The sequence below is a fragment of the Rhinolophus ferrumequinum genome, chromosome 21 (assembly GCF_004115265.2).
Source record: "Rhinolophus ferrumequinum isolate MPI-CBG mRhiFer1 chromosome 21, mRhiFer1_v1.p, whole genome shotgun sequence".
NCBI classification, from domain to species: Eukaryota; Metazoa; Chordata; class Mammalia; order Chiroptera; family Rhinolophidae; genus Rhinolophus; species Rhinolophus ferrumequinum.
The window spans coordinates 26,970,567-26,998,330 of NC_046304.1; the positions used below are offsets into that span (position 1 = coordinate 26,970,567).

General features: G+C 35.8%; 2 protein-coding genes and 1 pseudogene across 3 annotated transcripts in view; 1 reads left to right on the top strand and 2 right to left on the bottom strand.

The window, feature by feature from the left end:
- Positions 1–27,764, top strand: part of TRIM37 (tripartite motif containing 37) — a 164,403-nt gene that overhangs the window by 131,718 nt on the left and 4,921 nt on the right. The window contains exon 26 of one of the 2 annotated variants that reach the window (XM_033091885.1): positions 7,796–7,857. The exons of the other annotated variant lie outside the window; for it this stretch is intronic. Within the exon in view, the coding sequence (XP_032947776.1) occupies positions 7,796–7,842 (47 nt within the window). The 3' untranslated portion in view covers positions 7,843–7,857. Of the gene's footprint in view, positions 1–7,795; positions 7,858–27,764 lie in introns of those variants that run through there. 2 annotated transcript variants of the gene reach the window in all.
- The window catches only part of PPM1E (protein phosphatase, Mg2+/Mn2+ dependent 1E), a 128,241-nt gene that overhangs the window by 42,589 nt on the left and 57,888 nt on the right, over positions 1–27,764 (bottom strand). The window lies entirely within an intron of this gene.
- The window catches only part of LOC117012792 (double homeobox protein A-like), a 4,927-nt pseudogene continuing 651 nt past the window's right edge, over positions 23,489–27,764 (bottom strand).

A 27,764-nucleotide genomic window follows, 5' to 3' on the forward strand; every position in this document is an offset into this window, starting at 1 on the left:
TTCCCTACAATCTTTACTACTTTCCTTCCCTGTGCCATCATGACAATCACTCTTTTGCATAAACTCTCAAATCTCTCATCCCTCTGCCAAACTCACTTTGTAAAACCCTGGTTAACGCCAACTCTCTCCTTACTCCAGCCGTCACCCAAAGAGCTGAGTGTGACTGAAGTAAAATTCAACATACTGACTTGTCATCCTTTAATTAATGACCTCTAACTTTAAGAGTGCCCTTAGTGTGGCTTAACAACTTACACAGTTTTTTCTTAATCAAAGAACTCTCTCCTCCTTCCTGATCCTAATCTCATTGAGAAAACAGAAATGATTAGAAGTCACATAAGCTCCCATCACCAAACTTTGTGCACCTGTACCCAGGAACTCTGTCCTTTTTCCTATTACAGTGGTAAAAGTGTCCACGCTCCTAAGGCCGTCTCTCCCACTTGTATCTACTAGAGTCCATCCGCTATGAACACCAGAAATATCACCTCTGCAATTGTCTTCTCATTCACATTATCAATTTTCACTCTATAAGTCATTCCCAATAATACAAAGTATCTCCAATGTTAAAATACAAGTTTGTTGACCAACACTTCACCTCCCCAGCCAAAATCTCATTTCTCTGCTGCCCGTTACAACCAAACTTGAAAGAGTAATCTGTATTTACTCTCTCTGCTTTCTCTATTCCTATTGTCTGTTAAAATTTTCCTTTTATTGAAGTAAAATACACATAACATATACGATATTAACCATTTTAAGTGTACAGTTCAATGGTATTAAATACATTAATAATGTTTTGCAACCATCACCAACCTCCATCTCCAGAACTCTTCTCACCTTGTAGAATTGAATCTCTATACTCATTAAATAATAACTCCCACCATCGCCAAGCCCTTGGCAACCACCATTCTACTTTCTGTCTCCATGATTTTGACTACTTTAAGTACCTCATATAAATGAAATCATACAATATTTGTCTTTTTGTGACTGGCTTATCTCACGTAACATAATGTCCTCAAGTTTCCTCTGTGTGGTAGCATGTGTCAGAGAATTTCATTCCTTTTTAAGGCTGAACATTATTCCATTGTATGTATATATCACATTTTGCTTCTTCATTCATCTGTTGATGGACACTTGATTTCCACATTTTAACCATTATGAAAAATGCTATGAACATGGAGGTACAAATATCTCTTTGAGACCTTGCTTTCAATTCTTTGGGGTATATACCCAGAAGTGGAATTGCGGTTCATATGGTGATTTTATTTTTAATTTTGGGGGAACTGCCATACTGTTATCCACAGCAGCTGTACCATTTTACATTGCTATGAACAGTGCACAAGGGTTCCAATTTCTCCATTTCCTCACCAACATTTGCTATTTTCTACTTTATTTTTGATCGTAGACATCCTAGTGGGTGTGAGGTGGTACCTCATTGTAGTTTTGATTTGTATTTCCTTAATGATTAGTGATGTTGAGCATTTCTTCATGTGCTCATTGGCCATTTGTATATTTTCTTTGAAGAAATGTCTATTCAACTCCCTTGCTCATTTTTGAATTCAGTTTTTCAGTTGTTGAGTTTCAGGATTTCTCTCTATATTCTGGATATTAATCCCTTATCAAATATATGATTTACAAATATTTTCTTCCATTCTGTGGGCTGCCTTCTTACTCTGTTGATAGTGTATTCTGATGCAAATTTAAAAAATTTTTCATGATGTTCAATTGTCTATTTTTCCTTTTGCTGCCTGTGCCTTTGGTGTCATATCCAAAAAAAATCCTGTAAAGTTCAATGTCATGAAGCTTTTGCCCTAGGTTTTCTTTTATGAGTTTTACTGTTTTAGGTCTTCAATTTAAGTCTTTGATCCATTTTGAGTAAACTTTTGTATATGGTGTTAAGTAAGCATCTAACTTCATTCTTTTATATGTGTATGCCCAGTTTTCCCAGCACCATTTGTTGAACAGACTGTCCTTTGCCTATTGAATGGTCTTGGCACACTGTTAAAAATAATTTGACCATATATTTGAGGGTTTACTTCTGCGTTCTCTATTCTATTCCATTGGTCTGTGTCTATCTTTATGCCAGTACCACACTGTTTTGATTACGATAGCATTACAGTATGTTATTAAATTAGGAATTGTGAGTCCTCTGCTATTGTTCTTCTTTTTCAAGATTGTTTTTACTATTTGGGGTCTTTTGAGATTCCCTATGAATTTTATAATAGGTTTTTCTATTTCTGAAAAAAAAAAAATCACTGAAATTTTGATAGGGATTGCATTGAATCTGTATTTTGCTTTGGGTAGTATTGACATCGTAATAATATTATGTATTCCAATCCATGAACATGGGATGTCTTCCCATTAATATGTCTTCTTTAATTTCTTTTAGCAATTTTTTGTAGTTCATTGTACAAGTCTTTCACCTCCTTAGTTAAGGTAATTCCTAAGCATTTTATTCTTTTTGATGCTATTGTAAATGGAACTGTTTTTGTAACTTCCTTTTCAGATTGTTCATTGTTCATGTATGAAAGTACAACTGATTTTTGCATTTTGATTTTGTATCCTGCTACTTTGCAGAATTCATTTATTAGTTCTAACAGGTGTGTGTGTGTGTGTGTGTGTGTGTGTGTAATCCTTAGGGTTTTCTACATTTAAGCTCATATCATCTGCAAACAGATCATTTTACTTCTTTGTTTCCAATTTGTATGCTTTTCTCTTTTTTGCCTAATTGCTCTGACTAGAATGTCTAGTACTATGTTGAAAAGAAGTGGTGACAGTGCATAGTACAGGTAACCCCTGTATAACATGGCACTTCTATAACACAGTTTCGCTCTAACACAATTCGAGAATTGAGGAAAACCCTCGTACAACACGGCATCCTAGAACACGGTTTCACTGTAACATGGTTTGAGAATCAAGAGAAATCGCTGAACAACACGGAGCATAATAAGAGCTTTTAAGAGCAAAAGATGTCTCATTCGAAATTAGGGAAATCCCCGAACAACACAGAACATAATAAAAGCTTAGTAGTCATGACAAAGAAAACATTATCTAATACATATTAATATGTTATACTATTGGTGAAAATTGCTTTAATAAAGACATTTCTCTCAATTATAAAAATATAATAGTATGCTTTTTTAATTTTTGGAACCGAACCCCCTTTTCTGTACTAGTTCTTTGTTTTGTATAACACGGATTCACATAACATGGCATTTTTTAGGAACTTAACAACTGTGTTATATGGGGGTTACCTGTACTATGTTGACTAGAAGTGGTGATGGCTCTGCCCTTATTTATGGTTCAGTTAGAATGCTTGGGGTCTTAAAGATACCAACATCCCAGTTTATTTAGATAACATTTAGACCTTATAACTGCAGCTCATAAAAACAATGTCCTTTCTGTATTTTTTTCTAGATTTAGATTTTGGGTTCAAGAAGCAAAGATCATGAGTCTTTAAAAGTATCTGAATAAATGTTTCTTATTCAGTTTTTTAGAACCCTTCATTTTTAAAGTATATGTTGTTTGTAAAAAAGCTATTTTAGGGAATTTATAGTAGGTAAAAAGCAAATCACTAAAAATCATAAATTAAACATTATAAATCAGAATGAGATAGTACAGCATTAAATCTAGCCAATACATGAAAGAGGATTTTCTTCTACTTGACACAAATTCCAGTCTAAGTAATCTCTACCTGAGAAAGGAATATGCCCTTAGGAATTCTACCAGTTAAATAGTTCATTTCTGAAGGAACTATTTTTAAATAAGCCTTAAACATGCTCCAAACCCCCAATACAGTTGGCAGCTTCAGAAAAACTTAATTACCCTATTATTTAACCATCCAAAGAAACCAATCCAGTGACTACCATGGCACTTATTACCTGCTGTGAGCACAGTCAAGTGGATTCCCCACTGTTAAATTCACAAAATAAACTTAGGGAAGGAAAAAAGAAAAGAAATAGGAATGCTGATGGGGAAGTAACGAAATACAGCAACTAGGAACAAAATGAGAATCGCAACTTGGTTTTTGATACTGAGAAAGATTTGAGAAACTATTTTCATAAATTATATGAAAAGTATCTAGGAAAATGCATTTGCTCATATGGTAAAATAAAATTCAGACTAAGGATAATTTGCTACAATTTTCTTTAAATGCTACTCCTTAGGTACCAGAGAATAAAATTACAATTGGACTTTGAAATGAACTGGTAGGGTCAGTAAGCGAAAACTGGAAAAACTTAAAAAAAAAAAAAAAAAAAAAAAAAGGTAGTGAAACATTTTTCTTTTTCACAGAGGAACCATAACAGTGCAAAGTATGTATTATTCCCATAATGAGGAAAAGTAATTGGCAGTAGACACTTTGGCAGGGTTCAAAACCATTTTACTTTACTACTATAGCTTCCCTTTTAAAGTCACTATAAAATTTGTTCTTTGCTACTTAAGTCAAAAGAAGAGTAGTGGTATCAAGCTGAGTAAATCTGATTGCAGAGAGCTATTTTCTATTTTTAAATGGTTTTTGGAAAGATGTCTCCTTAATGGAAATGCTGAATTATAACTTTAACCAACACCTCTAGGCATCACCTTAACAAAAACTGTCAGAGAAGTAAATGGACTGGAAGAAATAGGAGACTATGCTATATTAATAAGTGCTATAATCCTCTATCTAGGAAAACAAACATAAACAAATAGACAACAGTAGCAACAATTACAATAAAAATAAACTCTAGGTCTGACATGAAAAAAAAATCTCACGCATCAGGTGTACTCTTTAATTTCCAGTTGTTATAACAGACAGTTGTTATAATTACTGAAGAAATCTGTTAACTAGCAAATTAGTGGTATATAGTATCACATATTTGTATGGTACTTTACAAAATGTCTACACATACATTATCTTGGTTATCCCTTGTCAAACCCTGTGAGGTAAGTACAATAGGTATTAAAACATAAAATCATAGAATTGGAAGGAGCTATAGAAGTCATCTAGTCAACCTTCACTTTGCAGGTAAGAATTCTCTCTGTAGTATCAATAACATCTGATTAAATTAATTAGCTTCAGTTATAGTTTGTTTAATGACAGAATTATCAAAGGCTTATGAAGAATGAGCAAGGCTTAACTGAGTATTTACTCAAACAGAAACAGGAAAACAAGGCAATAGAAAATTCTACCTCTATCAGCTATTTTCTGTTTACTGAGAATTTATTATGTGCCAGGCACTTTCTTTATGTACATGATCTCATTTAATCCTTACAGCAACCTATAAGCAGCAGCTAATAGCTGCTTAGTTGGCATATTTTGCTTGAAACTATTTTTTCCCAGACTAAATGGAGCAGCTCTAAGAATGTATGTTGAATAGTAGACCTAGCTAAAGATAAAATATGATTATACCCATTTTATAGATGTGAAAAATGAGTTAAGTGAATTAGTCATATTTAGTAAGTAATGGGGCAGGACCTAGGACATAGATTTTCAATCTACTGATCTAATATGAATTCCATTCCACATTGCAAAGTAAGAAAACTACAATGCATTTCAATAAAGATAAACATTTTTACAGTCCCTTAAGTTTGCAACAAAAATAAAACTATTTGGGATGTAATAATAGGATTTAATACAGCCAACTCCAAGTTGAATGAGAGTTATGAAGATGTGAAGTTCGGGGCTATCACAAACTAACTAGTTACTGACGCTATGTGATTCAATATAATCTATGGTCACTGCAACTACTGCAATGATATACTTGAGCATTACTACAAAAACAGGCACAAACAACGCCCACCCCTCTCTCTCTCTCTCTCTCTCTCTCTCTCCCCCCCCCCCCACACACACACACACACACCACACCACAAAATGACAACAATCTTTGATGCTACCTAAGTAGTAAATAATTGTGGAAGATAAGGAGAAGTGTCAAAAATCTACATTTAAATTAATTTTACCACAGATTATGTATACTTTTTAGTGAGTACAGTCTATGGGAAATCATAAAGTGGACAAAGCTTTGTCAAAAATCCGATCTTGTTCACATGTTATCTCTGTATTAAAATCTGTTCAATTCGTTACATCATATCAACATGACTTATCACTGGTAATATTAACCTTGATCATTTGGTTAAGATAGTGTTTGCCAGGTTTCTCTATACTCTTTAATTTAGAAGTGAGTCAGCCCTCGAAGTGGGGATGGGGTTAACTCCACCTCCCAGAAAAGGGAATTTCATTTCTGTGATTTCTCCTCAAAAACCTATAACCCCATTTGGAAAACATTATCAGATAAACCTAAATTGAAGAACATTCTATAAAACACCTGCTCAGAGCTCCTGAAGACTGTCAAGGTCATAGGAAACAAGGAAAGACTGAGCAACTATCATAGACCAGAAGCGACTAAGGAGACATGATGATTAAATGCAATATGGTATCCTGGATTGGATCCTAGAACAGAAAAAGAACATTTTGGAAAAACTAAGAAACCAAATCAAGTCTGGAGTTTAGTGAATAGTAAATGTAGCAATGCTGGTTTCTTACTTTTGTCAAAGGTACCATGATAATGTAAGATGTTAACATTAGAGGAAACTGGGTAAGAGGTAGATGGGAATATTATGTTAGCAACTTCCTATAAATCTAACATTATTCAAAACAAAAGTTTATTTTTTAAAAATCTGCTCAAGGCTACATGCTTATAAACTCGTGCATTACCTTGCTGACCGTGGCCTACAAGTCTCCTCTCGCCTCAATGTCCCACACCAATACTGGCTTCTTTGTTATTCCACAAATATACCCATTGTGACTCACTTCAGGCCCTTTGTACTAGGGATCATTTCCTCCCTGGAACGATCTTTCTTCAGATATTTATATGGCTCACGCACCTCATTTCCTTCAAGTCTCTGTCAAATGTAACATTATTGAAGAGGATTTTGTCATCCACTCTGTATAAAAAAATAAAAACAGCTCCTTACCACCTTTCTTATTACTTATTTCTGAATATATTGTCTGTCTCCTCCTGTCCTCCACAGGGGAGAGTTGGTTTTGCTAACTGCTTTATCTCTGGCACCTAGTATACGGTAGGCATGCAGTAAGTAGTCATTGAATGAATGGATTACTTCATATTAATAACAGATTTTAAAAATTCTTCAGGGATATCTGCATCTTAACAAGAACAAAACCTTAAAGCAAAGAACAAAGCTCTCGTGGTGTAATTTTACATATCATTATTAACCAGTAGAAGTATATATAACTACAACAGAACAGCTTTCAAACCACTCCTTGACACCATGTAGATTAATGCTTATTTCGTCTGGTCCTATGGCCCACTCCATTCTTTAGTAAGGCCCACACTATTCTTAAGTACACACGAGGGTGGTTAAAGGCTATCCCCTAATCCTGTGTTACATAGAATGAAATTAGAGGGAAGAAAAGTAGACAGAATTATTAGGTTGGTGCAAAAGTAGTTGTGGTTTAAAAGGTTAAAAATAATTGCAAAAACCGCAATTATTTTTGCACCAACCTAATATTTAAGTTAGTATGACTAGAGCCAAAGTGGGAAATTAAAGCCTCTTTTTTGAATACATACAGTATGGAGAAGACACCCTCAAATAAACAACTTTGGAATAGTGATCTTTTTAAACATGAAGGGCTCTATATCTAAAACTAATTTCTCAGATTTGGTACGAGCATATGTTACTCAAACAACAATGGTGCCAAATCATATTATATTCTTTGATTTTAAATTTTAACGTGGAAGACAAAGCCCAAGAACTAGTTCTAATTTTGATAGTCATATTAAACTCTGCTTGTTTCTAACAGATACTGTGCAGCATCTGGTATGGTATCTCCTCTGTGCCTACAGCTAAGCATCACAAACTCAAGTCTTCTCGCGTCAGCAAGCCAACTGCTTCCACGATATCACATTCCCACTCTGCCAAACTATGCATCGGGCAAGGTTACTAAAAAGAATTAAAATGGTTCTCAGAAGCAAAAAGTGTTTTATTCCAATTAAGATCCAAAGTACAGTACAGCTCAGGTCAACTCAAAGGTATCAAGATAACTGGAATTGCTAACAAAGCTGTACTAGCCTACATATTCCTCTGCAGGTTATTATAATGGGTGAAAAGCCTGATAAGCATTCATTTATTCAGTTAATGTTTATGAAGTGCCTGCAAACAAACATAGGGTCATCCCTTTTTGTGCTGTGGGGCATAGAAAACCATATAACCCAGTGACCACCCTCAAGTAGTTTATAGTCTATTAAATTAATTAAAACATCGTTCTAGGGCACACTATAGAACATGGCAGATTAGGTAAACACTCTTTCTATTGCCTCCCAGGATCACTCCAAAGTTACAAATAAATTACAGAATAATCAACCTCAAGAATCATCTGAAGACTAGCTGAACAGAACCGCTATAACTAAGGCTATAAAGAAAAGGCCACATCAAGACTGGTAGGAGGGGTGGAGACGCAAAATGGGCTGACCCCACACCCGCAGATACTGGTTGAACACCAGGAGGGACACCTCAGTGGTGGAGGTCCGCCTGTAAGAAGGAGGGATCCCAGTCCCACACTGGGCTACCCATCCCAGGGGTTCTATGCCAGGAAGAGAAGCCCCACAACAGCTGGCAGTGAAAATCAGCAAGGATTCTGTCTGTTCTAGTAAGACGAAAGGCGGCTACAAACCCAGACACCCTCTTAAAGGGCCTGCACACAGACACTCACTTGAGAACACTCACCTGGGTCTCCCGTGGAGAGCTGGCAACTTGAGAGGCACCAGAAACATACTGGGAAAGACTGAGTTGTGTGGCTGTGGGATGAGGGCTGGAGAGACAGGAGCCACTGTCCCTGTGTGGAGCCTGCCTAATGTGCAGCCTACAGGAGGGAGCCATCTTTTCTAAGTTGAATCCTTCCCAAAAGACCAAATTGGAGACGACATTGGTCTGGTAAAATCTGCACGTGTGCAACAACTTGTTGACGCCCTGCACTGCTAGTACTGCCACTTCCAGCTCCTGGGTGACAGCCTCTCCCCAAAAGCTGCAGAAGCCTTTTATAGCAGTGATGGCCTGCAGTGGGCTGGGGAATTTTGGGGGTTGGGCAGTGAGTCACAACCTGCTCCACAGTCTCTCCTGGGTGGCTCCTGGGGACCTGTGGGCCAGAAGCAAGCGGTGTTCTCACAGTGTTTTTGCGAAGTGATGACAGGCCTGGCACAGGTGCAAAAACTGAAACTGCATTAACTTTGTAAAATCCACCACCCAAACCCCGTAACTCCCTGGGACCCTGCCCTGCCCACCTAGTGTTGCATCACCAGAGGCACTCTTAACATTGGCTCAATGAGGCCCAGCCCACACACCTAAGGAGGCTCTTTCAGTGGCTGAACCTTACAGGCAGCTGGCAGGTAGCAACAGGCCTAGGGGTCTGTGTGCCTTTTGCTAAGCCTCCCCCGGCCTAATACTGTTGGCAGCCAACCACAGTTCACAGCCACCCCTACATGCTTCCTGGTCCAGCACAGGTAGGAACCAACCACATATAGCTTTGTAGCTCCTACCAGGTAGTCCCAGGCGGGTCACAAGCAAGGCTGAAATTGGTCTGCACAGGAGCTCCTCCCAAGAGACACCAGAAACAACACACTCAAAGGCCGGGCTCAGACCACACCAGATCATTACCTGGCTATCCCCACAAGTATCACACCCAAAGGTTGGTCTCAACAGGCACAAGAGCCTGCAGGGGCAGATCCCCCTCTGAGGGGTCATCCCCCCAACACAGCAGCTCATACATTGTGGACATAGCCAATCCTCACTGTCAATAAGCCTGGGAGTCTATCCCACCCACTGATGCACCAAAAGCAATCAAGGCTCAACTACAACAGAAGAATACACACAACACACTAAGGACACTCCTGGAACACACACACTGATGATCAGGGACTGCCACTTGACCACACAGGACACCTACCCCATAAGGCCACCCTGCAAAGACTGAGAGACATAGGAGATCTACCTAATACTTAGAAGCAAACACAAAGAGGTACCCAGTATGAGGAAACAAATATGTCCCAAATAGAAGGAGAAACCTCCAGAAAAAGAATTAACGGAAATGGAGGCAACCAACCTACCACAGACAGAGTTTAAAACAGTGGTTATACCGTGTTCATGGATAGGAAGAATTAATATAGTTTAAATGTCCATACTACCAAAGCACTCTATAGATTCAATGCAATCCCTATCAAAATACCAATGGCATTTTTCACAGAACTAGAACAAATAATCCTAAAATTCATATGGGTCCACAAAAAAACCCTGAATAGCTATGACAATCCTGAGAAAAAAGAAGAAAGCTGGAGGTATCATGTTACCTGATATCAAATTATACTACAAAATGATAGTAATCTAAACAGCATGTATTGGCATTAAAAACAGATACATAGATCAATGAAACCGAATAGAGAGCCCAGAAATAAACCTGTGCCTATATGGTCATTTAACCTATGACAAAGGAAGCAAGAATTTACATTGCGGTAAAGACAGTCTATTCAATAAATGGTGCTTGGAAAACGGGACAGATACATGAAATAAAAGTGAAACTAGACCACCTTCTTACACCATATATAAGAATAAACTAAAAATGGATTAAAGACTTAAATATAAGACCTGAAACCATAAAACTACTAGCAGAAAATATAGAAAGTAAACTTTCATACATTACCCTTAGTGATATTATTTCTTTCTTTCTTTTTTTATTGTGGTAATATTTTTACTGATATTATCTCCTCAGGCAAGGGAAACAAAAGAAAACATAAACAAATGGGACTACATCAAACTAAAAAGTTTTTTCACAGCAAAGGAAACCATCAACAAAACAAAAAGACATCCTACTGAATGGGAGAAGATGTTTGCCAATGATACATCTGATAAGGGGTTAATATCCAAAACTTACAGGAAAGTTTGCTAGCGATTTCTTGGATTTCTGTCGTATCCAGTGCAGAAGTCTGTCTTACATTTTGTATTAAAATTATCTGTTTAACTAGTGTATACTCCTCTTAGCTCTTTAAAATTGTGAGGAAACTGAAGCACAGAAAGTGTAAGTAACTTGCCAAAAGGTCACGTGATTTAAAAATCAGGCATTTTGCTCTTAGCCATTTCCATAAGTTCTCTCTCAAAATCAATCAAAATTTCTTTTAATGGAAGAACACAAAAGTGGCTTTATAAGTAGGTTTGTTTCTAGAAAGAAGGAATTTAGACTATAGATTGAGAACCTAGCTCCTCAACAAAATATTAACAAATCAAATTTAAATAGCATAAAATAATTATAACCAAGACCATTTGGGATTTATGTCAGGTATGTAAGGCTGATTCAATTTGAAAATCATTTAATGTCATCCATCACATAAACAGACTAAAACAGGAAAATCACATAATCATATCAATAGATGCAGAAAAACCATCTGACAAAATCCAACACCTCACTCATGATAAAAACTCTCAGTAAACTAGGAAGAGAAGGGAACTTCCTCAACTTGAAAAGAATATCTACAAAAAACCTACATCTAACATCATACTTAATGGTGAGATACTTGAAGTTTTCCCACTCAGGTTAAATACAAGGCAAGGATGTCAACCCTTACTACTCCTTTTCAACGTCATACCAAAAGTACTTGCTAATGAAATAAGGCAGAAAAAGGGGAGGGAAGAGGAGGGGAAGGACAGGACAGGACAGGAGGGGAGAGGACGGGAGGGTGGGAGGGGAAGAGAGGGAAGGGAAAGGATGGGAAAAGAAAAGAGATTGGGAAGACATAAAAGAACAACAGTTTCAGGCCACTCATTTTCTGAGCAATGGTAGGTTCTCACCCAATGCAGTTTTCACACTACAATAATTCTGTAATTCAAATTTCCCATACCATTATTCTTTTATCTCAAAATATCCTCTAAAGAGGAATGCCTGATTTAAAATAATGTCAATGGAATTGTTAGTATACAGTATACTCACAGTACTGAGAAAATAAAGAATTTTAAATGTCATTTACCTTTTTTTTTTTTTTAATTCCACTATCACTGAACTAACAAGGGAGTTTACCTTGGCAGTAATAAGACAACTCCTACAGAAAAGGGGATTTCTGGCTCTACAAATAAGCCTTTTGTTTATGGAGACTTCCCACATATTCATTGGTCAACCATAATTTGTTCTGTTTTACATCTCCTTCACTCTTGGTAAGAGAGACAGCACTTCAGGAATTGTCCCTACTTTTTCATGCATCATAAATTTTACCTCTCTAAAAGGTTATTGTATAAGCATATACACATGCTATGATAGCTCTAATCTTTTTTTAAGGCTATTACTCCCTCATTTCACTACTATTCCCCTACACAGCTAAATTCCTTGAAAGAATTATCTACACTAAAATTGTCTATACTAAAGAATTGTCTTTAATTCCTTATTTCCAATTTTCTCTTTAACCAACTGTTTATTGAAATTGTTTTTGTCTAGGTCACCCATGGTTTACTAATCCAATGATAATTTCTCAAATGTCATTTTATTTAACCTATTGGTAGCATTACACAACTGAATTCTCTGCTCCTTCTTGATACACTTTCTAAGCCACCACACTCTCTTGGTTTCCCTAATAAGTGATGCCCTTTTCAGTCTTCTTTACTGGTTCCTCCTCCTTCTAAACACTGGAGTGCCCCAGTGCTCAGTCTTTGAACCTCTAATATTGTCTGTATATAAGATCGGACAGCTAAGTTCACAAACTCATCCTAGAAAAAGTGCTACATACCTCATTGCTGAATGTCATTATGGTCACCTTTGAAGTATTCCCCTTGGGAAGCTATGCACTGATGCCAGCGCCTAGTCCACACTTCAAAGCAATTTTGGAACTCTTTTTCTGGAATGGCCATCAGAGCTGTCATCGTATTACCCTTGATGTTCTAAATGTCATCAAAATGTCTTCCTTTCAATATTTCCTATATCTTCGGGTAAAGAAAGAAGTCATTGGGGCCAGATCAGGTGAGTAGGGAGGGTGTTCCAATAGTTATTTGTTTACTGGCTAAAAACTCCCTCACAGACAGTGCCCTGTAAGCTGGTGCATTATCGTGATGCAAGAGCCATGAATTGTTGGCGAAAAGTTCAGGTCATTTTCGTCCAACTTTTTCATGCAGTCTTTTCTTTTCAACACTTCCAAATAGTAAACTTGGTTAGCTATTTGTCCAGTTGGTACAAATTCATAATGAATAATCCCTCTGATATCAAAAAAGGTTAGCAGCATCAGTGCAACCAGCTCACGAACTTAATTGTGAGACCTTGTATACCTATTGCTTAGATGATCTGATCTTGTCTCATGGCTTTAAACATCACCATTTCCTTAATACTCCCAACTGTTTACTTGTAGCCCAAGCTTCTCACCTGAACTTTAGGCTTCCATTTTCTCTTGCTTACTCAATAATTCAACTTGGAAGTCTAATACATGTTCTAAACTTAACACGACAAAAGCCAAATTCCTGATTTCCAGCTCCCAAATCGGATCCTCCCACCATCTTCCCAATCTCAGCAAATGACAAAAACTGACAGAAGCCTTCAAACCCTCTTTGACTCCTCAGCATTTCTCAGTCCTACATCAGCAGATATAGGTGACTTTTTCTTCAAAATTCATCCAGATTTTGACCACTTATCACCATCACCACAGCTATCACTCTCGTCCATCTCTCCTGTGGTAGTCTAATTGCCGGCATCTGCCTTTACAATAAACTTACAGTCTATTTTCCACACTGTAATGAAATAGATATTTTCAAAATGTAAGTCAAACTCCAATGAAATGATAAATTCAGGCAAGAATCATTAATGGATATCTACATCAATAGATGAAATTGTGGTACTGTGATTATGTAAATGAACATGCTTATTTTTACAAACGAAGTGTTGTGATGTCTGTAACTTTCAAATGGTTCAGCAAAGATAGACAGATAGATAGATAGATAGATAGATAGATAGATAGATAGATTAGATAGACAGACAAAATAAGGCAACATGGTAACAGTTGTTGAAACCGGGGGTGTGCGAATGGAGACTTATACTATTTTTTTCAACTTTTTAGAGTGTTTGGAAATTTTCATAATAAAAAGTTGGGAAGAAAAATGTAAGTCAAATTATGTCTCACTCTGCTCAAAAAGCAATGGCTTCCCATTACATTCAAAGCGAAAGCGAAAGTTCTCACAACTGTCTACAAGGCCCTGCATACTCTGGTTCTGTCCCCTACTCCCAACTCTTAGCATCAACTCTCCCCATTATTCACTTCTTCACAAGCACATTGGCATCTGTTTCTCAAACATACCAGGCACTTAAGACCTATGCATTTGTTGTTCCTCTACCAGCAACACTCTTCTCTCCTGTATCTGAGGGAAGTATACCCTCTCTTTATATATGAGACACAACTCCACATTATCCCTGAATCATGCAGCGGTCTCCTCCCCAATCACTGGTGTTTCCTATGATCCTTACCTTTATTTTTCTCCATGAACTCATCCTACCCGATATTGTGTATTTTTATTTTGTTTGTTGCCTGTTCTCCCAAACTATGCCTTCCATGAAGGCCAAGACTTAATCTGTTCACTGCTACGTCTTTATTACGAAGAACAATATCTAGCAACAACTATGCTTATTACATGAAGGAAGAAATGAATCAATAGAAGTTGTTGGGCAGCATAAATTGTTTTTATGATTGTTAGTTTAGATGATACCCATGAAGAATAGTACACAATTTAAAGTGAAAAACAGGAGACAGAGGACCCCACGTATTTTTTCCTTTTAAATAAATTTATTATCTTTATCATTATACTTTTCATCCATTACTAGTTCTTATCCTTATGCTTTTCATCCATTAAACAGGTCTCACAATGAAAAATAAAATAAAAATTCTCAGAGTTAAAGTTCTCAAGTAGAATGACTGATTATTCAAAATAATTCTCATGTATTATATAAATTTTGTCTCTTTCATAGAGTAGGTTTATAATTGATCTTGTTGTTTAATAAAAAATCATTCTTTTAAGTGATTTTCTCCATTTTTTTTCTCTCAATGTATTCCATTCTATTAATAACACCATTACTTCAATTACTTAATAACACATCTGTCAGTAGTAGTTCAATAGAACTAAATTACGTACAATAAAAAGTAATAATTGGCAACAAGATAATAAATTTCTTCCAGGTTTATTTCTCTAAGGAGGTCTTCAGTTGTAAGATTATTGGGGGGAAAAAGCAAAAGGCCCCTAGACACCTCAACTTATCATATCTGGCCCACACGGTCTCTCTGCCTTCAATCTACTCCCGTGTACCCTTTGCTCCAGCCATGTAACATAAATATGTTACATTGTTTTATGTTAACACAAACTCACAGATGCCATTTCATTTCCTCAGCTTGGACTACCCTTTTTTTGTTCTTCATTTAGTCAACAACCATTACTGGGCTCTGAAAAACTCACTAAAAGCATTACCTTCTTCAGGAAGCCTTCTTGACTCCTTTCCTTTCAGTCATATACTTTCATAGCATCTTTTTCATTTATCACACTATAATTATGGATTTACTCATATATTTTCACTAGTCTGCAAGATCCTTGAAGGTAAAAATATATCATATCCAACTTTATTCTCTATCTCAGCACTTAGAAACTGAATGTTCTTGAAATTATTTCAAATTCAATTAAAAGTCACGATAATACTATCAGATCTGATTTTTAAGACTCACAATAGATCTGCTACTCAGATAGATCTGCTGTACTCACAATAGATCTGCTATTCACAATAGATCTGCTGTACTTTGCTATTCATTAATGTCTACTGAAAATACACAATAATAATAATTATAATAATTTTATTTGGGAGCTATTAGATTACATTTTCAATACTTGTGGGGGAAAAAGTCTATGTAACAGGAGGTTATGTAATCAGGATACTCTGATTTTCACAGCAAGAGATAAATATCCAAGTTGCTCATTTTATTAGTCATGTTTTAATTATTCATAAATATAGATTCATCTATAATAATCTAAAGTCTCTTCTTACCAGTGCTCAATAAAAAACCTGAACAACTCAGAGTAGCCCTAGGCAGAAAGATGGGGTGGAATGTGTGTGTATGGGTGTACATGTAAGAGTTACAGGGGTAGTTTATTACAACCTTAATTTGTATTTTGTTCTCCATTTACTCTTTTCCTTTCTCCCACTCTATTATTTATGGAAGGTGTGAGTTACTGAGTAGAAAATAGAGGTTATTCGTGGATGATCTGCCTTCTAACTTTTTGGCAGGGAACCTGAGCTAAAGGCAAAACCTCTGAGGGCTGTCAGGGAGACTGGAAAAGAGCGTCCTAAACTCAACTTCCCTAGACTGGAAAAGGCTCAGCAGTATCAGGCATAGTAGAGACTGGAATCCTACTCCCTGGCTGTGCTTCAAGGAAACGGCAAGAGCACAGAGGAGAGTGGCTACGTGCAGCGTCTTTGGAGGACACATTTTAGGTCCTAAGGACTATCAGCAGGGAGTCTCATGCAGAAGCTCGGCCAAAAAGCAGTAATGTCATCTTACTTTAAGAAACATATGGACTTATTTAACGAGGTTATCCGTCGTGACCATGATAAACTGCGAACAAGTGGGCCCATCCCACTTTGTTTTCTTTCTTTCTTTTTCTTTAATTAGTTTGTTGGGGTGACAATAGTTAGTAAAGTTACATAGGTTTCAGGTGTACAGTTCTGTAATACATCATCTATATATCACATTGTGTGTTCACCACCCAGAGTCAGTTCTCCTTCCATCACTATGTATTTGATCCCATTAAACACTCTTAGATTCTTGTTTTGGGGAGGAGAAAGGCAGGGAGCCTCATTCTTCTCCACATGCTCCCATAATGACTGATATGAATCCCATCTTACCAGGTTGGGCAATTCAAAGTCATAGTTAATTTAATTTATGGAAAACGAAATAATTTTATATTTCTTGCATATATGAATTTGTGATATAACTAATCCAACTAAACACAATATGGATCTGTATATTTCTAATATACTTTAATATACATTTTTCATTGTTCATTATTTATGTTATTTGCGCTTCACAACCCTTATAGTAGAATGATTGAAATGGCTGCATTTTGAAAGTCTAAAAAGTTTTTCTTTGGAAGCAAAACAATAATGGCTTTATGGCAGAGTTGATAATGTCTGTCAATAAGAAGTTCATCGGCATCAGAAGTAGAACACTGCAAGATAAATTTGTAATTTGGATTCAGGGACTGCAAACAAAACATCTGAAGGAGTGGGAGAGAAGCAGCAATCTCATTAAGTGTTCCCCAGAAAGGCCTATACATAGGCAGGAGACTGATGACTCCTCTCAGAAATGCTTCACATCCCATATGCTAGACTAAATGAATATATTTTATTATAAAAAAAAAAAATCCAAAACAGTGAAGGATCCCTAACATCCTGAAATCCACCCACACAAGGCTTAGCTGGGAAAGAGAAATACCAAACTCAGTAAAGTGGCTGGAATGGGAGGGAAGGGGCAGGCACAAGACTAAGCAAGGGTCTGTCGGGGGCTTTCAACTGGGAGCTGTAATGCTCAGTTTAAAAAAAAATCTTTAAACAAATATGGCCAAAACTTAAATATGACAAACAGGGTAGTAGATATATGGATGTTTTGCTTTGTTCTATTTGTCAATGCTAATCTGTATTTTGGGGCTATTTCAAAATTAAAATCTAGCATAAGCATGCATCCTAATTTTCACCTGAGTATAAACTTTCTCCTCTGCAGTTTAGAATCGGGATAATTTGATACAGAGCCTAGTGCATTACTGTGCTCAGTAAGTTTTGTTTGCATAGAACAACTTAAAAGGTAATAGAAAAACCGATTTTCTGGTTCATTATTCATTCCTTTCCAAATAATGCCACTTTATCCAAATGAAAAAGTACCAACAAAAATAGAGATAACAAGAGATGTTCACTGATATAAAATGTTTAACTATTCCTATTTCATATAGTCTGCAATTTTGAATTAAGACAGACTCATTAGAATAATACATATACTCGTATGTATACAGTCAGTCCTCATTAGAATCTGTATTTGTAGATTCACCTACTCACTAAAATTGATTTGGAACCCGTAAGTCAATACTACTTTCACAGTCAGTCATTCATGGACATACACAGAGTGACAAAAAATTTGAGCTGCCTGAAGCACACGTTCCTAGCTAAGGTCAAACAAGAAAACACTCTGCCTTCTTGTTTTAGCTTTCATATTGTAAACAAGTGTCCTTTTCACAGTATATTTCACCGCGCTATGTTTTCCCCATTTTTTGTGCTTATTGTTGGTAATTTTGCTGTTTAAAGTGGTCCCCAAGCATAGCGCTAGGTGCTGTCTAGTGATCCTAAGCACAAGAAGAATTGTGATGTGTCTTATGGAGAAAACGCATATATTCAATAACCTTCATTCAAGCACGAGCACTGTTGGCTGTGAGTTCAATGTTAATGAATCAACAATATATATTAAATAAGATATCTTTAAGCAGAAACACACATAAAACAAGACTGTATTGATTGGCTGATGAAAATGTGGCCAGAGGCTCATAGGAATCTAACTGTATTTCCCTTAGGAAACATGGTTCAGTAATCACTAATTCAATGTCTCTAGTGACTTTACAGAACATAACTACTGTGAATAAGGAGAATAAACTGTGTGTGTGTATGTGTGTATATTCCCTAGTTAACAAAGTATTTCTTTGAATGCAATTTATTTATAGGAACCACTATTTTGATTAGATACACATAGCGCAGTACCTTGTCTTGAATAAGTAATGAATCATCAACCATAATGAAGACAGTGGACAACATATTATGACACATACATTCTATGACTTTAAATAGCATGGCATTATGAGGTATTCTGAGGTTTCTGGTAAGGCAAAAAGACAATGCATAAACATAGTTAATACACGTGTAACCACTTAAAAGATGGAGAAGAAATTTACAGAAGCAAATGGAGCATCATTTTACTGATTTAGCTATTTCTACAAGGAATTATTGTGGATAATGGCAGCAGTATGGTAAAAACTGTGCAGTAGAAAAAATTCTAAGATGATTGTTAAAGGTTTCCTCAATCAGTTAACAGAATTGAACTATTACTTTCCCAAAGTGACTCCAATGAGCAAAAAAACATACATCCCCACACATAGCTTAGCTAATTGTAATGAAAAAGCAGGTAATATCCTTAAACAGTCACATTGCTATAAAGTTAATCTTATTATAGAAAAGTAGAATAAGTGAGTTGTACTATTTACTATTTCATGAAGACTTTTTTAACATTAACATTTCCTATAATAATGGTTTCAATAACTTTGAAGTACATAATTTTAAAATTCACATTTCCTTTTATTAGAATAGAGAAAAATAAAAAAACTAAAATGAACCTAAAAGAACATATAGACACTAAGGTCATGACTGAGAATGATGTCATAAACCCGTATCTGTCTAAAACTTTAAGTTCATAATGTCACCTTCTCCATTTTTGCTGAATAGTCAATGGTCTAACAATTAATACTGTGCATTTTAATATCCATTTGTTGTTTGGGAAGATGATTTTCAGAAGATGATGAGATTGACAATGCTAACAGATAAAAGTCTTCTGATAATTTCAAATTCTATTTAAAAATATAGGAAAGAAAATAGGATGGAAATTAATATTTAAAGAGAAGAGGCCAGAACTACAGATCAATATTCCACAGTGCAAGAAAAAAAAGAAGTTTTCATTGTATGTATAGATAGTAATTGTAAAGCAAGTTCTATGGATATCATTTATTTACAGATAATGTTTAAATTTGTATCACCAGTCATACCTCTCTTCTGAACTTCTGATTCTCATACCCAACCACACATACTCAGTATTTCAATTTGGACAGGTACCACAATCTTAATGTGTCCAAAACCAAACCTCTTGATTTTCCCTTTAAGCCTGCTCTTCCTAAGCCTTCTCCATCTTAGTAAATGGCAATTCCATTCTTCCATTGCTCATGCCAAAATCTTTGGATTTACCCTTGACTCTTTTCCCTTTTCATACACCACATAAACAAATCCTGGTTTTTTCCTTCAGCATATACCCAGAAACTGACCACTTCTTAACACTTCCAAGATTACTCCATTGCTCTAAACCATCATCATTTCTCACTTGGACAACTGCATCAACCTATTAACTGCTACCTTTTTTCTTCAGACTCTAGTTTCCACTCAGCACCCAGAGAGATTCATTAAAAATGTAAATCAGAACATGTCCTTCCTCTGTTCAAAACCTCTATTGCCTTCCCATCTTGTTTAGGGAAAAATTAGAACTCCTGACCACGGCTTATAAGGCCCTACTTGATTTAATTCCCTGCCACTTCTCTGACCTTGTCTTACATTTTCTTTCTTTCACTTCATTCCAAATCACACAAATCTCTGTTGCTCCTCAAACATGCTAAGTATTCTCTTACCTCACTGTCTCTGCACTTTTTGATTCCTCTGACTAGAAAGCTTTTCATGCAGATATCTATATCATTCACTACTTCACTTACTTCAGATCTCTATTTAACCTTATCAGAGAGGTCTTCCCTGATCACCTTATTAAAAATATGCACTCTTACCTGACCATTCTCTAGTCCCTTATCCTGCTTTATTTCTTCTCATAGTGCTTATCAAAACCACCTAACTGAAATACTTAGTGTTTATTTTCTGTCTTTCTCCATTAGAATGAACTTAAGTTTCTTGAAAGAAGAGGCCTTCTTTGTTTTTATTCACTACTATATCCTTAGGATCTGGAATAATACCTGGCACATAAATGGTGCTCAATAAGCATTTGGTGAATTAATGAGTGAAATGAACCCAAATAATTATAAGAAGGACTCACTTATAAGGCCAATAAACCTAAACCCCTGTAAGTTAAGTATTAATAATTAAATGTGTAATAATTTTTTTTAAATTTGCTAGCTAGGATACAAAGAGCTTTATATATACAGTGGTTACATTTCTCTAATTTAAACTAATTCCTATTTTAAGACCTTTTTAACTTACATTTTTTAATAGGCTGTTTTTTAAAGCAGTTTTAGGTTCCTAGCAAAACGGAGTGGAAAGTATGCGAGCTCCCTTCTGCCCTTTTCCCCCGTCACCTGCACAGCTTCCCCCACCATCAGCCATTCCGGGCCCAGACAACCGCTAACTTACTTTCTGTCTCTATAAATTTGCCTTTTCTGGACATTTGATATAAATAGAATCACAATTATGTAACCTTTTGCACTTGGCTTCTTTCATCTAGTATAATGTTCTTCCATGTTGAACATGTTGAACCATGTGCCATTGCACAGACATACCATTTTCCTTTTTATTGCTAAAAAGTACTCTATTATATGGATATACCACATACTGTTTAGAGTGTGCCAAGGTGGGACCTTATCATTCGTATGTGTCAGAATAGAAGAGTCCTCAATGAATGCCAATAATTAGGGCTGGTAAGAGGAAGAAGGGGGAAGAAAAATAGAATGGTGGTTGAAGAAAATCTGTTCCGAACGGAGATGAAAAAGTCAAGCTCCAGTGAATTATCTGGAGGCAGAGGAACCTGCCCTGGCTGTGGGAATTCAAACTCTTTCAACTGGATTCTATGATCTGAGTTTCTTCACTACCTGTTATAGGGAGGAAGGTGTGGTAGTGGCAGCCAGCCAGCCTCGACATCTAAGGAAGACAACTGGTCTTTTTTATCCAGGTGTGTTAGAAGTTGCCAATCCATTACATAATTAAGTAGCATAGCTAAAAGCAATTATAAATATTTTTTAAATAACATTTGTCTGTTGACTTCTAGTAAAAAAAAAAAAACCAGAGAAGGCATATACATTTATCCTACCCCCTTATAAAATTATAGCAAAAATAAGTTAAAAGGTTTAAATCCACAAGGAAAAAGCAAACAGAGGAGAAGGCAACAGTGGAGATAATATTTCAATAAATTTTTGGAAACACAAGAGCAAATGGAGGGGAGTGGTATCTGATTTATCAGGGTAGAAGAAGCTATAACCTCAGGGAGACAGTGATGAGAAGAGACTGAATTTACCCTCAAAGAACCTGGGAAAGGCTCAGACCTTGGAAGGTATCAAGTAGATGGAGGGGAAGCACAAAGTGAAAAAACAGGATGAAAGTCTCTGTATATGAAGGGTCGATTTCCCTCCTGACTCCCACACATAGAATGCCTGCAGATAAGTACACACAGTTCAGCTCTGGTGGGAGAATGTATGTTTCTCCTCTACAGAAATGGAAAAGGAGCATTCTAGACTTGAGAATACTGGGCAGAGTAGAGAGCAGACATAAGATGAACCGAAAAGAAAGGAATTTATTGAAATACCGAACCCTCCCCACCCTCACCCCAGAACTATCCCCACCCTCACCCCAGAACACTTGAATTTTCTTGCCCAGGCAAGAAATTAGAAAAGTCTCTTCTGAAGGAACTGAACAATCCCAGAGAAAAAGTCCTCCTCATAGGGACGTATGGCCATGTCTCCATCCTAACATCCAAAAGTGAGGCTTACACACAATGAGGCTTCTTATTCCTAAAAAGCTTTTAACCACTTTAAAAAATAAACCTATACAGACCACCAAGGGTGATCAGAGATGAGGAAATCATGAAAGATTAAAATCAGATATCAAAAGAGCTATTTGATATTTAAAATATGATTGCTGAAATAAGGCATTAAACAGAGGTTATAAAAATCCCCAGGAAAGTAGAACAAAACATGAAATAGAAAATAAGAAAGAAAAGATAGTTCAAGGATCAACCTAGGGAAATTAACTGTGGACTAACGGGAGTTCCAAGAAGAGGACAGAGAAAAGAGAGGGAAGAAAATAATAATAACAAATACGTATTAAGGGCATACTATACGCGCTAGGCATTGCTCTAAGTGCTTTAAAAATTAATTTTAATTAATCAATTCTCTGGTCACTCTATGAAGTAGGTGTTATTATCCCCATTTTACAGATAAGGAAAATTAGGAATGTAGAGGTTACTGTAACAGCTAGTGGCAGAGCCAGAATTCAAACCCAAGCTGTCTGGTGCCGTAACTCACTCTCCCAACAACTATATACTGCTGCTTCTCTGTCAAAGAAATAATATAAGAATAAGAGACTTTCAGGTTAAGAGGGCAGACAGACCATGAACAGTCAATTTACTTCCTCCAGAAACCCCACTAAAACAACAGTAAAGTGAATTTTTATTTTTTATTTGATTTTTTTTAATGATATGAATAAGTTTATTTTTATTTTTCTTGACATCCGCTGAACTGTGCAGCCAGGCTCCGTTGGCTGGCTGTGTGGAGCCTTGTATCTGTCAGCCTCCTGAAGTTCTGTTTACCATCTCCAGAGGTTCAGCTTTTTGAGAAGTGAAGGTATGTTTAGAAGGATATGTTCCCAGGATAGGAGAGATTTGGAACGCAGGCTGATGACATCAGATACAATGAATTTATCTCTTGGTCCCTCCTATTCTGGCTTCAGAGAAATAAGACAGTTGCTAGTGAGACTGGTGCCATTTTATGTAGTTTCTACACCTTGAACTCCCTCATCTCAGAGATCTTGTTCCTAGTCTTGTTTCTGTTCTAACGGCTCATCAAGTTCTCTTTTTCTCTGGACATGGTATCTAGATCTCCGATTTTGAAAAAATTGAATTTGGACTCTTGACTCTGGAACCCCAATTTCCTTAGCAAGTTGCCATCTGGAATCAATCCCAGGATAAGGGTTGTTCGTAAATGCCGTGATCAGGGTGTATAATTGGGAGGAGGTGTAGCTGGTACACCACCATCTATCTTCTCTACTATGAATCTTCCCTTCAGTTGATCTTGGTCTTGGCTTGCTTTTAAGTCCTTCTCAGGTTCTGAGATCTTTTCTGAACTCTGTGCCTAGCTCTTCAATTCTGAAACCAAATCTGGATTCTAGACTCTTTGGTGTTGATTTCTAAAGCAACCTTTTGTTTGATAGCATAACCAAACAAAGGTTTTTGGTTGAATGCTTTGATGAGGATTTTCAATTGATCTTCTGTGAATTTGGTGCTGCTTCACTTATGATTTATTGCTGTGATCTTGCTTGGAGAGTTGTTTTGAGCCATGTTGGAAGAGAGTCCTAAAGTCTCAGCCTTCAACCAGGAGACCATAAAGTGAATTTTAAACACACATAATACCAAAGAGTAAAAAGGAAGAGAGAAAGGAAAAAAGCAACATATTTTTGGACATCAGAAAGCAGATGATGGAGTGATAACTGACACTAATAAACGGAAAGATATTATGTGCTCATGGATTGAAAGAACTAATATTGTTAAAAAGTCCATACTACCCAAAGCAATCTATAGATTCAATGCAATCCCTATCAAAATTCCAATGGCATATTTTAGAGAACTAGAATAAATAATTCTAAAATTTGTATGGAACCAGAAAAGTTCTGGAACAGCCAAAGCAATCTTGAGAAAGAAGAACAAAGCTGAAAGCAACATGCTCCCTGATTTCAAACTATATTACATAAAAGTATAGTAATCAAAACACAAATTAATAGAACAGAATTGAAAGCCCAGAAATAAACCCACACATATATGGGCAATTAATTGATGACAAAGGAGCAATGGAGAAAGGGCAGTCTCTTCAATAAATGGTGTTGGGAAAACTGAACAGCCCCATTTAAAAGAAAGAAACTAGACCAGTACCTTACACCACATACAAAAATTAACTTAAAATGAATCCATTTTGAGCTGAATGTAAGACCTGAAACCATAAAATTCCTAGAAGAAAACATAGGCAGTAATCTCCTTTACATAGGTCTTAGTGACATTTTTGTGGATATGACTCCAAAGGAATGGGAAACAAAAGTAAAAATAAATAAATGGGAGTACATCTAACTAAAAAGTTTCTACACAGTTAATGAAACCGTCATCAAAACAAAAAAGCAACTTACTAAACAGAAGATATTTGCAAATCATACATACAAGGGGTTAATTTCCAAAATATATAAAGAACTCAACAAGAAAAACAAATAACTTGATTAAAAAATAGGCCAAGGATCTGAATAGGCATTTTTCCAAAGACATAAAGATGATGAACAGTCACATGAAAAGATATTCAACATCACTAATTATCAGGGAAATGCAAATCAAGATCTCAATGAGATATCACCTCACACCTGTTAGATTGACTATCATCAAAAAGACAAGAAACAACAAGTGTTGGAGAGTATATGGAGAAAAGGGAATCCTTATACAGTGTTGGTGGGAATGTAAATTGGTGCAGCCACTATGGAAAACAGTAGGGAGATACCTCAAAAAGTTAAAAATGGAACTACCATATAATTCAATTCAGTAATTCTACTTCTGGGCATTTACACAAAGAATACAAAAACACTAATTCGAAAAGATATATGCATACCTATATTCATTGCAGCATTATTTATAATAGCCAAGATATGGAAACAACCTAAGTGTCCATCAGTGGATAAATGAAAAAGACGTAGTACAATGGAATACTACTAGGCCATAAAAAAGAATATATCTTGCTATTTGTGACAACATGGATGGACCCTGAAGGTATTATGCTCAGTAAAATAAGTCATATGGAGAGAGACAAACATTCATATGTGGAATATAAACAAAATAAAACAAACGTACAAATACAATAAAACAAACTCAGAGATACAGAGACCAGATTGATGTTTACCTGAGGGGAAGGGGGATGCAAAATGAGTGAAGTGGGTCAACTGTATGGTAAGGATAGTAACTAGACTTTTGGTGGCGATCACTTCGCAGTGTATACAGATGTTGAATTACAATGTTGTACACCTTAAACTTATATAATGTTATCTATCAATTTTACCTACAAATATAAAATAAAACAGTATCTTGAGTTTCTTTTTGTTTTTTTTTCCCTTTAGGATAATCTTATCCTTTTTATTAACAATGAGAAAAAAGCTTTAGTTTCCCTAGAATGTGTCAAGGCTACCTATGTTGGTTATACAAATAGTTTTCCTATACTGTCAAAATTTTAAAAGCAAAACCTGTTATATCTATTTAAAATATCTTAAGTTCAAATACTATAGATATTCAGAAATAATAAGTAGTCATTAAATTCAACATGCACATTTTTAATTGGGAATATACACGAGTATTTTAACCATACACTTTCTGAAAATTTAATAATCTTACAAGCTCTTCTTTAGCTACTTTCTCAATCATTATTATAATGTCGTAATTATTTTCAGTCTTTTGATTTACTATCAGTTTCTGACTTATTCTATGAGGAAACGTTTAATGGTAAATTCCTTACATTTCAGGAAGAGGACTAGAAAAACAAGTTGCCAACCCATATATAAATATTTTTAGCTTGTCAGTATTTCAATTTTCTGTCAAAAGACCAAAAAAATACATCACTATATCATCATTACAGCCGATTTCAAAATATCACTGTACAATTACAGAATTCCCCATTGATTGACATTTTGGTTATCTACAGGAAAGTAAAAAACTTGGAAAGCAATTTGGATATTAAATATAGGGAAATGTTTCCTAATCTTCTGATAAAATGAGGACTAGTCTTTTATCTATAAATATAAGGAAAATACTCTAAAACTCAATTAAAAAGTTAAAAATAATAAAAATAAAGTACCTTCCAAAATTATGCAAGATCATAGAAATTTTCTCTATATACAAATTATATCTCCATAAAATAAAATATTTATCCTTGGAGATGAAATTTTATAGTACATGTTACAAATTACAAATATACCTACACTGAGTGAATAGCATTTTCCTAAAGTGCTTCCTAAAGGCAAAAACAAAATTTTTGAAGCAAATAAAAACTCATGTTCATAATACACTTAAATCATAAACCACAGTGTGCATCATGCAGTCAGTTTAACAAGATATAACATCCCAACAACAGGAAAACAGAACCTCTTTTTATCCTTTGAAGAGACGTTAAAATCGTGGGTACTACAAGGACTCATTCTTCAGATGAGGTCTTTGTACAGCATCTGTCAGTGAGGACAGTGCAGATGCGCTGACATCGCTGGGATTTTTCACTAAGATTTAAACTAGCTGCATACCGTCTCATGGGTCTCTTCTTTGACGAGCTAAATTTCCCCCCTTTCTTGTAATATCCAGGGTGTTAGTAATGAGTAAAACTAAAACAGACTTAATTACAGTACCCTTTTAATAAGGTACTAAATATAGTTCGTTGTTCAGTCAGTTGTGATTGTCCATGAAAATCACAGGAATGTTTAAAACAAGATGTATAGGATTCTATTAAATTATGTTCTGGGACCTAAAGGTTTTTTTATATAGGTATTTATAAGACAACTTATATTTGTAGAATTGATTATAATTTTCACAAAATAAACTTTGTTTTGCCATATGGGGCTCAAAATAGCAATACCTGAAACACTGAGATTTACTAGTATATATTGTACCTGTTCATTTTGAAATAAAGAAAAAAATATTGCTTCTATAACAGCCAAAGAAAGAAAGATAAAATAAACTTGTGAGATCTAACTACTTGGTTTAGCCAAGATCAAGACAAGAAACCCTCTGACTTTTTTACATATTCCTCAAAGGGTCAACTTAAACCCTACTTTATTCCGTAGGTTCTTTTCCCCAACCCTTCTTTTTTCTTTCCTAGTTGCCTGCTGCTAACTGGACAAATTAGTATTGATACAAAGAACATATGCTATTTAACATTCAATATAGAGCTACTTAGTTATTAAGCTACTTGGTGAAAAATGTTTC